Here is a 12,725-nt window from a genome sequence, read left to right on the forward strand (position 1 = left end):
TACTCTAAATGTTCATGTAAAGGTGATTTATAGAGTGGCATAACTGATTGTGTTAATTAAAGAAACATGTAACTTACAAATTTTATATGGAAATTTTATAAAGTAGTGATGTAGGAAACCAAACGTATTATATCCATTCTCTTGTTGCTTATAGTATTTTTATAATAATAAATTTCATAAAGTAGTGATGTAGGAGATTAAACATGTATTCTATGCATGCTGTTGCTTATAGTATTTTTGAAGGTTTCACAGAATGCTTTGAGCATCTGTAGAGCATTTTTGTTTGTTTCCATTTCTTCTATGGTGGCAAATTTTTGTCCTTTGAGAATGGATTTTAATTTTCATTTTGAAGAAATGTCAAATTTATTGAAAAGTTTCAAGGACAGTACAGAGAACTTCTTAGACCATTTCAGAGTAAGTTGCTTTACCCTGGAATATTTTAGTTTGTATTTCCTAGAAATAAGGACATTTTTTTTTTTTATATAATCACAATATAGTTTTCAAAATAAGGAAATTAACATTTTATTTGAGTATGATAAAATCCTTAGATCCCAAGTTTTGGTAGTTGTCTCAATACTTTTTTTTTTTTTTTTCTTTTAAGGTTTGATTATCCATATTTGAGAGAGAGAGAGGGAGACAGAGCGTGAGCAGGGGAGGTGCAGAGAGAGAGAGAGAGAGAGAGAGAGAGAGAGAGAGAGAGGAAGACACAGAATCCGAAGCAGGCTCCAGGCTCCAAGCTGTCAGCACAAAGCCTGACATGGGGCTCGATTCCACGAACTGTGGGATCATGACCTGAGCCAAAGTCAGACGCTTAACCAACTGAGCCACCCAGGCGCCCCTCAATACTGTTTCTTACAACAAAAAAATCCAGTACAGAATTGTTCCTTGCATTTGGTTGTCACGTCTCTTTGGTGTCCTTCAATATGGATTTTCTTTAGTTTTTCCTTTATTTTCTTGATCTTGTCACTTTTGAAGAATATAGGGTAGTAACATTGTAGAATGTCCCTCAATTTGGGCTTCTCTACTGGCCCCTTATGTTTAGATTCAGATTATGCATTGCTGGCAGGAGTATCAAGGAAGCATTGCTATATTCTTTTGATTGTATTCCATCAGGTGTCCTATGATCTCAGTTTGTTTCATTTGGTGATTAATTTTGATCACTTGATTAAAGGGGTTTCAGCCAGACTTCTTCACTGTTAAGAATCCCCCTTTTCCCCCTTTGTAATTAATATGTAATTTATGGAGAGATATTTTGAGATGCTGTAATATCTTCTTTCTCACAAACTTTCAATTTATTCATTTTTTTATTTCTATCAGTTTGGACTTACAGATTCTGATTTTACGGGTTGCAACCTCATATGCTTGCTCTTCATTTTGATGCTCAAATTGTTTTAGATTTGACCTGTGGGACTCCCTTCCGGCTGGTTTCTGTATTCTTTTGATGTTTCCCTATCATTCTTTGAACATTTTCTTTTTTTCTGGGGCCAGAAGATAGTCCAGGTTCCTTTTGTATTTGGAACTAGCCATTTCTCCAAGGAGTTCTGATGGCTTTTTTTTTTTTTTTTTAGAAACCACAATCAATGTGCTCATTCTAGGGGATATAGCTATTTTCAGTCACTCTTAGTGGACAGAACTAGGAAAAGTTTGTGTGTGGGTGTGGGTATGTGAGAGAGTGGGAGGGAGAGGGGAAGGAGTTGGAGGGAATAGGGAGAGAAAGTTATTAAAAACTGTGAGTGGGGTGCCTGGATGCTCAGTAGGTTAAACATCCGACTTTGGCTCAGGTCATGATCTCTTCGTTGGTGAGTTCGAGCCCCACATCGATCTCTGTGCTGACAGCTCAGAGCTTGGAGCCTGCTTTGGATTCAGCGTCTCCCTCTCTCTCTGCCCCTGCCCCACTCACTCTCACTTTCTTGTTCTCTCTCTCTCAAAAATAAATGAACGTTAAAAAGTTTTTTTAAAGTAATTATTAGAAAAGCAGTGTTAAAATCTTTTGAATGTTATTGGCAAAAGTATGTAACTTCTCATGGTAAGGCTTGACAGTACTTGACTCTATGCCTGTTCATGATTATCTCCACTAATTGGATGGGAGTGGATATGTGAATGAAAAATCTAAAATTACTGTTAGCATTTTTTAATCCAGGATTCTCTATCTTTGAATCATTGAGATTAATGAAAATTCTTTTTTAGGTTTCCCACAGAAATGACTTTATAGAATCTCAGCTTAATACTATGCTTTGACTTTTATAGTATATCTGTATAATAAATAGTCATTAAATGACTGCTATAATATGCTCTATCCATTATGGTTTTTTAGACTTTTTTTTTTTTTTTTTTTTTACTTTTAATTTTCTGAAAGTTTTTATTTAAATTCTAGTTAGTTAACGTACAGTGTAATGGTAGTTTCAGGATATCCTTTATGTTTTAATGGATATGTTTTAATGTTTTTAACATCACAGGCCATGGCAAATTTCTTCTTGAGTTTTGTTTCAGTAAAAAGTTTTCTTTCTTTTGATGAGCTAATATATAGCTTACATTGTAACTTTTTTTTTCTTCCTTGCCTTTTGTTTTAGATTACTATTTTAACCTTTCTTTGCTCGGGATAAAATTTTTATGCTCGCTAGTATTGTTGGCATCCTCAAATCTAGGGAAGCCTCTGTTTCCTTTCTTTATTAGTTCACCTTTATTTTCTTATTCTTATGTTATAGTCCTGTTGTGTTGTATTTGTGTGTGTAGTTTTTATTTTTTTCTTTTCTTTTTTTCTTTTTCCCAACCAGCCTCAAGTTAAAATACTCTTTGGAAGTAGATAAAGGATAAATAATAAATAGAATTTGATGAATTAATCCAAAAGAATATTTATGCTTAGATTTGAAATACAGTTTATTTTTTATGTTGTATTTGAGACTTCTGTATTTTTCCTTGAAACAAAATAAACTAAACTTGGAATATTTCCTAGTAGAAACTGGGAAATTTATTAGCTTCTGCTCATTCTCTTTTAGGAGAGTCCAATTCTTAATATAATAGTAAATCTGACTATTTTTTATCTTTTAGATTCTGTTTATATCTAAACATCATAGCTTCTAGCAACCAGTTTGCTGTTATTTGTGCCTGGGGCCAAATTGTGAGTTCCTTGATAAAAAAACTTTTCTAACTCTTGCTGCCAATTGACATGACATACTTAGGAAATTGTTAGAAACCCAGATTTTCTATCTACTTTAATTATTTCACATTTTAAAATAAATCTTGGCTTTTATTTTTGTCTGTTTAAGCCAGTGATCTTCAAACCATGTTGAAGCAGTGGAATCTAAGGACAGTCAAATCTTACATAAAATTTAATACACAGTTCAGAAAATAGTTGTGTGCCAGGGGCTTTTCATACAATATACACTTCTGAAATGTAGTAGGTAAGTCTTAAACACATCTGATACTTACCACTTTGTTCTGTTTAATCTAGGCGACAAAAGGCTAGAGAGAGGCAGCAGAAATTGCTTGCAGAGTTTGCTTCACGACAGAAAAGCTTCATGGAAACTGCAATGGATGTTGGTAAGCTAAAATTTATTAGTTTAGAACTCTTATAATTATACTTATTACCTCAGGGATTATCTAGTTCAATCTTCACCAGTTTTCAACATTGTAAACGGATGATTTCTGGTCTTTATTTAAACAGTAGAGCGATGGAGGATCAGACTGTTATTGCGGGCAGTTTATTCCGTGTGGAGTAGTCGTAATTATTAGAAAGTTCTTCCTGATGGTAGCAATAAAATATCCTCTGCTACTTTCTTCTGCTAGATTGTCCTTTAGATCTGTGTGGTACACCAAAATGTATTTACTTGTTCTGATTTTTCCTGTGAAATTATCCCGAGGTTTAAAAATAGCTTTCAAATACTTTTAGTGCCTCCTCCTTCTGCTACCCCTTCAATATTTCTTAAAATCAGGTGTACTTCTCACTTCTGTTAGGATAAGCATTGGTGTATGTACAGTGAGAGGGGATGCCGTTTTCCTGTATAATAGTAGATTGCTATGAGTAATTTTTTACAAACATTGCAAAAGAATAGATTAAATTTCGGTTAATCTCAGTCTTCAGTCAACCAGGATACTCCCTTTCTTGACGATCTCTTGCATTCCAGTGGTTTTTATTTTTTCTTTTAGAACAGAGATGCTGAAATAAAGTCATACACATAATTAAAATATATACACATATATGCATTCAAACACCCATGTACATTCCCATGCACTTTTGTGCACATAAGCACACAGGGTCAACATCCAGAAGACGTGTGTGTGGGGGTGTTAGTCCAGATATAGTATAATGTCTTCTGAACCGTCAACAGTGGAGTTTATGTTCAGGACTTAATTTTGATGTGAAGAATACTGTTTATCAGATTTAGTATCAGTTGACTTTCTCATTTGAAAGATGAGGGTTTAGTTCATTGACATTACTTTCCCTTTCTTCATCTCTTCTTCTTTACCTTTTTCCAAAAATTCATAATTAATATTTTGTTTTTTACATATCGAATATAATTATCATGTGTATTAATTGTTCTTCCTATAGCCACTGTCTTCATACCCCTTCATATAAAGTAAACTTATAGCACCCCTATTTTTCCTTTTATTTTTCCTTTCCACATTTCTACCTCTGTCTTTATCAGTTAGTTACTTATTTACTTTTAAATTGTCAGGGTTGCTTACATTTTCTTCTGTAGTTACAATCAAGTGTTCTATCCAAAGATTGACTTTAAATGTTGAAAAACAATTAATATGACTTTTTGAATGTTGTTGAGTACAGGGCTAAGTAGTGTTCTAAGATTCATTTACTTTATTATTTTTTTTTCAGTCCAGTGGCCTGACTCCTAGACTACTTTAAGGAGATTGTGTATAGCCCCATTTCTTACAGTTTCTCAATTGCTAAAACCGTACCACCCTTTACATACCTCTGCTTGGGCCATTACTTTGTTATATTTATCTTTTGTTTTTCCTGAAGTTTTCAACTGTTGTTTTTTCTTAACTCACGTGCCCTTATGATATCTCTGTTGTTCTACTTAGTCGTACTGTCCTTTGAATGTAATTCTGTTCCAGTCTGGTTCATTTGCTCTGGAGGTATGCTGTACAGCCATTACCTTTGGATTTTCCTCTTGTAGAGTTGATCTGGGGTTTCCTGCATCTTATATCATCTCTCTTTTTTGGGTCTTGTTTTACTGGAGTTCAGCCATAAGTGTATTCCTAATAATGCTTATATGGGGTCTGAAATTTCTGAACTTTGTGTTTCTGGATGGAACTCTGTTTGCTCTCATGCTTGATATTTCATTTGGATAACTGTATAATTCCAGGTTGAAATATATTCTCTGTTACAAATGTTAAAGCAATACTCCTTTGTCTTTTACTATTCATTTGATGAGAAGTCTGGTGGTAGTCCTTTGTAGGTGAACTTTTTTTCCCTTTTCCGTAACTTTTTAATTGATCCTTAGAGATTTGGATTTTTTAAAAAAGATTGTAATGTGTTTTTTTGTTTCATTTTGATTTGTTTTGTGTTGTTTTGTTTTGTTTTTAATTTTAAGGAGGCTCCATGCCCAATGTGGGGCTTGAACTCATGACCCTGGGATTGAGAGTCTCATGCTCTGCCGATTTAACTAGCCAGGCACCTCAAGAGATCTGAAATTTTATGATTTGTATCTAGGTGGATCTTTCTCCTTTTCCTTAGTCCTTAGTGGGCCTTTTCAGTCTGAAGATTCATATCTGTGAAGCTCTGAGAAAAAACTTTCCTATGATTTCTCTGATGACTAGCCATTCTCCGAGATGACCCTCAAGGATCCATGCCTTCCTTTTTATTTTTAATTTTTTTAAATATTTATTTTTGAGAGAGAAAGAGACAGAGTGCAAGTAGGGGAGGGGCAGTGAGAGAGGGAGACACAGAATCTGAAGCAGGCTCCAGGCCCTGAGCTGTCAGCACAGAGCCTGAAGCAGGGTTCGAACTCACAAGCTGTGAGATCATGACCTGAGCTGAAGTCGGATGTTCAACCAGTTGAGCCACCTCGGCGCCCCTATGATCCGTGTCTTCTGGTTATTTATGCCCTGTGTAGTCTTCTTTCACATTCCACCAGCACTGGTGTGCATGGCCACTGGCATATGGCAGAAGTAATACTGTGTCATTTCTGACATTAGGTTATAAAAAACACTGCAGCTTCTGTCTTGTTTTCTCTCTTTCTTGGATTACTTATTCTGGAAGAAAACCAGCTGCCATGTTGTGACCAGCGCTATGGAGAGGACTGTCTGGAGAGAGACTGAGGCATCTGGCCAACAATTATGTTAGTGAGCTTGGATGTGAAACTTCAACCTCCAGTTAAGCCTTCGGATAGATTTTTAGTTTGACAGCAGTCTCATAAGAGATCCAGAACCAGAACCATTCAGCTAAGCTGCTCCCAGATTCCTGACCCTCAGTAACTGTGTGAGATAACAAATGTTGGTTTAAGCCACTGAGTTTTGGGGTAATTTATTAAACAGCAGTGAAGAACTATTACATACTTTTCTCCTTATATTTTCTATTATTATTTTCTTAGAGACAGAGACAGAGAGAGAGAGAGAGCAGGGGAGGGGCAGAAGAGAGGGAGAGAGAGAATCTTAAGCAGGCTCCATACCTAGCATAGAGCCCACCATGGAGCCCAACACAGAACCTAGCATGGAGCTTGATCTCATGATCGTGAGATTATGACCCGAGCTGAAATCAAGAGTCAGACACTTAACTGACTGAGCCACCCAGGCACTCCTATCCTAATATTTTCTTTATACTCCTTTTGTGGGACTCTTATTAGTTGTATAAGTTGGATGTTGAAACTCCTAGATTGCTATTTTACTTAATCTTTTATATTTGTTACCTTTTATATGATGTGTTCTTTTTACTTTGCATGCTTAGAGATGTTCTTTCTTCAGTATCTTGTTCCTACTTGCCCTACAGAATTTTTTTCAAATCTTTCTGAATTTGTTAGAGTGCACACGTGCTTTCTCTCTCTCAATTATCTTTTATCCTTTTGAATTACTTTAAGCTATAATTTTTAAGTTGGAGAGTGAATTTTTAAAGTTCATTGGAGAGGTAGCAAGGTGTAGTGGCTATGAATATGGACTCTGGAGCCTGACTGCCTAGGTTCATACCTCAGCCACTCTGTTGTCTGGAGCACTTTGCTTAACCTCTCTGTGTCAGTTTTCACGTAATGAAAAAGGGATTATTTTTTAAACAAAATTTTTTTTAATGTTTTATTTATTTTTGAGACAGAGAGAGACAGAACATGAGCAGGGGAGGGTCAGAGAGAGAGGGAGACGCAGAATCGGAAATAGGCTCCAGGCTCTGAGCTGTCAGCACAGACCCTGACGTGGGGCTTGAACTCACTAACTGTGAGATCATGACCTGAGCTGAAGTCGGACGCTTAACCGACTGAGCCACCCAGGTGCCCCCCCAAAGAAAGGGATTATTACACTACCTGCTTCATAAGATTGTTGTCAGGATTGAATGTACTAGTATATATATTTTTTAAATGTTTATTTATTTTGAGGGGGGGGAGGGAGGGGAAGAGAGAGAGGGAGAGAGAGAATCCCAGGCTATAAGCACGGAGCCCAATGCAGGGCTGGATCCCATGAACCCATGAGATCATGACCTGAGCCAAAATCAAGAGTCACATGCTTAGCCCATTGAGCCACCCAGACGCCCCGTATTAGCACATTTAAAATACTTAGAACACAGCACTCTCAACAATAGCCAAATTATGGAAAGAGCCTAAATGTCCATCAACTGATGAATGGATAAAGAAATTGTGGTTTATATACACAATGGAGTACTACATGGCAATGAGAAAGAACGAAATATGGCCCTTTGTGGCAACGTGGATGGAACTGGAGAGTGTGATGCTAAGTGAAATAAGCCATACAGAGAAAGACAGATACCATATGGTTTCACTCTTATGTGGATCCTGAGAAACTTAACAGAAACCCATGAGGGAGGGGAAGTTAAAAAAAAAAAAGAGGTTAGAGTGGGCGAGAGCCAAAGCATAAGAGACTCTTAAAAACTGAGAACAAACTGAGGGTTGATGGGGGGTGGGAGGGAGGGGGTGGGTGATGGGTATTGAGGAGGGCACCTTTTGGGATGAGCACTGGGTGTTGTATGGAAACCAATTTGACAATAAATTTCATATATTGGAAAAAAATACTTAGAACAGAGTGCTTAGCACGTAAGTGTTTATGAACATTGGCTATCCCTATTATGTTTATTATATAATTTACTTAATTATCCCATCTTAATTAGACTATAGCTTTTTTCTAATTTTAATTCTAAGCATTGTATACACAGAACTTTTTCTATATTTAAGAAAAAATTTTTTAATGTATATGTATTTTTGAGAGAGAGAAAGAGTGCAAGCAGGGGAGGGGCAGAGAGAGAAGAAGACGTAGAATCTGAAGTAGGGTTCAGGCTCTGAGCTGTCAGCATAGAGCTTGACGTGGGGCTTGAACTCACGAACCACAAGATCATGACCTGAGCCAAAGTTGATGCTTAACTGACTGAGCCACCCAGGCGCCCCAAACCTTTTCTGCATTTTGAGTCTGGGTCTAAAAGTACAAATTTTGGGGAATGATGGAGGTTATGTAGTTTTGTATGTTAATTGTGTACCCACCACTGTGTTGAATATATTGTATATTGACTTACTTATCCTGACACCCCCATGAGAGAGGTGGTATTATTCTAGATAAAGATACCTAGACTTAGATCAAGTAACTTGTCTGAGGTTATACTGTAGTACATGGTATAGTACCACAGTAAGTGGTATTTCTTCAGATTTGGAGGAAATTGAGAAGAGTTAAGTGCACTCGCCCCAAGTTGGTAGCCTGGGGATAGAAAGGGACAGACATGAGAATAGTTGCAAAGTAAGAATTAAAAGATCTGATCATTGCTTGATTGATTCAGGCACAAGGCACAAGATAGAAGGTATATTTAACGTGTTTGGAAATTTTATTTTTTAAAAACCAGAATGAAAAGAATACTGTTTTTCCAATAGCTAAAGCATAAATCTTTGATGTGCCTCTATTAGTCTAGCCTATTGTAGGGTCAGCCCCACCCAAATCATATGAATTGGAAGTGAGTGATGAGGGGGTGATTCTGCTAAACAAAAACTGAAGCCTGCTATTAGCAGAAGGGCAGTAGATACTAGGTAAATTGAAATAATATCTGTCCGCAGTACCTATCCTTTAAGATTTCATTTGGAATGTGGGGTTGTCCAAGCAACAGCTGGCACAGATCAGGATTTGGCTCAGTTTTATTGTTACTTGTGGAGACAGCTGATTATTTTGTTATTTAATAATACAGTTGGGTTTTCTTTAAGTTTCTTTATTCATTTTGAGAGAGAGAGACAGAGAGAGTGCACACAAGCTGGGAAGGGGAAGAGAGAGAGGGAAGGAGAGAGAATCCCAGGCAGGCTCTGTACCACCAGCATAGAGCCCCACAAGGTGCTTGATCTCACGATATCATGACCTGAGCTGAAATCAAGAGTTGGATGCTTAACTAACTGAGCCACTCAGCCACCCCAATAATACAGTTTAATTTGAGATTTATCCTTTTATTTTTTAACATGCATGCTAAAAATTTAACGTTAGCATTTACAGAAGAAAGGGACTGCAGATATGAGTATATTTTATATATTATATTAAGATATAAAAATACTTACATCCCTAGTGTCCCCTTCTCAGGTAAATAATAACATACTGTGTATGCTTTCTTTACCTTGTTTTTTTCACTTAACATTCTATCCTGGAGATCCCAGCAGACAGTGTATAGAGATCTTCTTCATTCCCTTTTCTAGCTGTATAGTATTCCATTTTGTAGACTTCCCCCGCCCCCAGATTTTATTCAAATGGTCTTCTATTACTGGAATTTGGGTTGCTTCTAGTACAAGTAGCACTGCAGTGATTGTCCTTATATATGTATTTATTTGTATTTTGATAATATATCTGTGAGATAGATTTTTAGATGTGGGACTGCTAGGCTAAAGGGCAAATACATAGGTAATTTTTCTAGGTACTGTCAAATTACTTTCTTAGTGGTTGTGCTATTTTGCATTCCCACCAACAGTGTGTCATAGTATCACTTTCCTTACATTCTTGCCGTAAGAATAAGTTGTCAAACTTTTGTTTTTTTGGTAATGTCATAGTTGAGAAGAAGTGGTATTGTAGTTTAGCTATAATTAGTATATCTATTATTTTTAAAAAGGATAATCTTTGCATTTTTAACTGCTTCTTCTTATTCCCTGACATCTCTTTTTGCTCCTTACACAGTTTTGTGTGTGGTTTTCATGAATTAGCCTCTTTTTAATGTTCTTCCATTTTCTTGGAATCAGACGCATCTGTGAGCTTTGTTCTCTTTCAGGTAGGACCAATCTACTTGGGACATTGGAATGCATGTAGTGCATAGTACTATGCATCTATGGCTGTTGCATATATGTTTAAAAACATTATTTTATGAAGTATCGTTTTGAATTTTGCTGTGTAACTTGTGAAATTCTTGCTCTCTCAACTAAGTAGAAACTACTTGAATTCCTTTTCACTGAAATTAGAAAGCAGATCTCATGGATAGAATATTTTTTACGTTGGTTATTCTGAATCTAAATATGTCAGTTTTGAGGGATGGTTCTTGGTCTGTAATGTCTTGTAAGTTTTTAATTAATTTCTAAAGTTTACTTTGAGAGAGAGCAAGCTGGGAGGGGCAGGGGGAGGAAGAGAGGGGGAGAGAGAGAGAGAGAAGGAGAGAGAGAGAGTATATCCCAAGCAGGCTCCACATGGCTTCAACTCATGAACCGTGAGAACCTGAGCCGAAATCTAGAGTCAGATGCTTAACCAACTGAGCCACCCAGGTGCTCTTTAAGTTTTTAATTTAAATTCTGGTTAGTTAAGGTACAGTGTAATATTAATTTCAGGTGTACAATTTAGTGACCAAACACTTACATAAACACCTGGTGCTCATCACACCATGTGCATTCTTTAATCCCCATCACCTGTTTGACTCATCTTCCCACCCTCATCCCTTCTGGTAACCATCAGTTCTCTATGGTTAAGAGTCTGTTTCGTGGTTTGCCCCCCCTCTCCCTCTCCCTCTCCCTCTCCCTCTCCCTCTCCCTCTCCCTCTCCCTCTCCCTCTCCCTCTCCCTCTCCCTCTCCCTCTCCCCCTCCCCCTCCCCCTCCCCCTCCCCCTCCCCCTCTCCTCTCTCCCCCATTTTACTTATTTGTTTTGCTTAAGTTTCACATAGGAATGAAATAATGTGGTATTTCTCTTTCTCTGACAGACTTATTTCACTTAGCATTAATACTCTGCAGCTCCATCCATGTCATTGCAAATGACAAGATTTCATTCTTTTTTATGGCTAAGTGATAGGCCATTATTTATATATACCACATCTTCTTTATCCATTCCTTAGTCGTTGGACACTTGGGCCTTTTCATAATTTGGCAATTGTAAATAATGCTGCTGCTATAAATGTTGGGGTACATGTACCCCTTTGAATTAGTATTTTTGTATTCTTTGTATAAATACCTAGTAATGCAATTGCTGGATTGTAGGGTGGTTCTGTTTTTTTTTTAATTTTTATTTTTAACGTTTATTCATTTTTTGAGAGACAGAGACTGAGCATGAGCAGGGGAGGGGCAGAGAGAGAGAGGGAGTCACAGAATCTGAAGCAGGCTCCAAGCTCTGAACTGTCAGCACAGAGCCTGATGTGGGGCTCAAACTCACTCGTGAGCAGTGAGATCATGACCTGAGCTGAAGTCGGACGCCCAACCGAGTCACCCAGGTACCCCTGGGTGGTTTTATTTTTAACCTTTTGAAGAACCTCCATACTGTTTTCCAGAGTATGGAAACTGGCTGCACCAGTTTGCATTCCCACCATGCAAAAGAGATCCTTTCTCTCCGCATCCTCGCCAACATCTGTTGTTGCCTGCGTTGTTAATGTTAGCCATTCTCACAGGTGTGAGGTGGTATCTCATTGTGGTTTTGATTTGTATTTCCGTGATGATCAGTGAAGTTGAGCATCATTTCGTGTGTCTGTTGGTCATCTGGATGTCTTCTTTGGAAAAATGTCTATTCATGTTTTCTGCCCATTTTTAATTGGATTATTTGTTTTTTGGGTATTGAGTTTATAAGTTCTTTATAGATTTTGGATACTGACTCTTTATCCACATTTCTCATTTGCAAATATCTTCTCCCATTCCGTAGGTTGCCTTTTAGTCTCATTGTTTCTTTCACTGTGCAGAAACTTTTTATTTTGATGTAGTACCAGTACTTTGTTTTTCTTTCCCTTGCCTCAGGAGACATATCTGGTAAGAAGTTGCTGTAGCCAGTGTCAAAGGCCAATGCTATGGCTTGTGTTCTCCTCTAGGATTTTAATGGATTCCTATCTCACATTTAGGTCTTTCATCCATTTTGAATTTATTTTTGTGTAAGGTGTAAGAAAGTGGTCCAGTTTCATTTTTGCATGTTGCTGTCCAGTTCTCCCAACACCATTTGTTGAAGATGCTGTCTTTTTTCAATTGGATATTCTTTTCTGCTTTGATGAAGATTATTAATTGACCATATAGTTGTGGGGCTAGGTCTGACATTTTAATTCCATCATTTGTGATGTGGTGTGTTTCAAAAACTGGAGCCCATAAATAAAAGTTAGGTTTTATTTGTACCATAAGTAAAACACACACTTCTATCAAGCCAA

At 37.2% G+C, this 12,725-nt stretch overlaps 1 protein-coding gene across 7 annotated transcripts in view; it reads left to right on the forward strand.

Annotated features, from left to right (window-relative positions):
• UBR3 (ubiquitin protein ligase E3 component n-recognin 3) overlaps positions 1–12,725 on the forward strand; it is a 232,181-nt gene that overhangs the window by 123,645 nt on the left and 95,811 nt on the right. For all 7 annotated transcript variants that reach the window (XR_003418818.2, XM_053215249.1, XM_027055521.2 and 4 more), the window contains one exon: positions 3,452–3,540. Coding sequence is in view for 6 of the 7 variants with exons in the window: in XM_053215249.1 (XP_053071224.1) it covers positions 3,452–3,540 (89 nt within the window). In the remaining variant the exon portion in view is untranslated. The remainder of the gene's footprint in view (positions 1–3,451; positions 3,541–12,725) is intronic.

The sequence above is a fragment of the Acinonyx jubatus genome, chromosome C1, assembly GCF_027475565.1.
Source record: "Acinonyx jubatus isolate Ajub_Pintada_27869175 chromosome C1, VMU_Ajub_asm_v1.0, whole genome shotgun sequence".
Classification (NCBI taxonomy): domain Eukaryota; kingdom Metazoa; phylum Chordata; class Mammalia; order Carnivora; family Felidae; genus Acinonyx; species Acinonyx jubatus.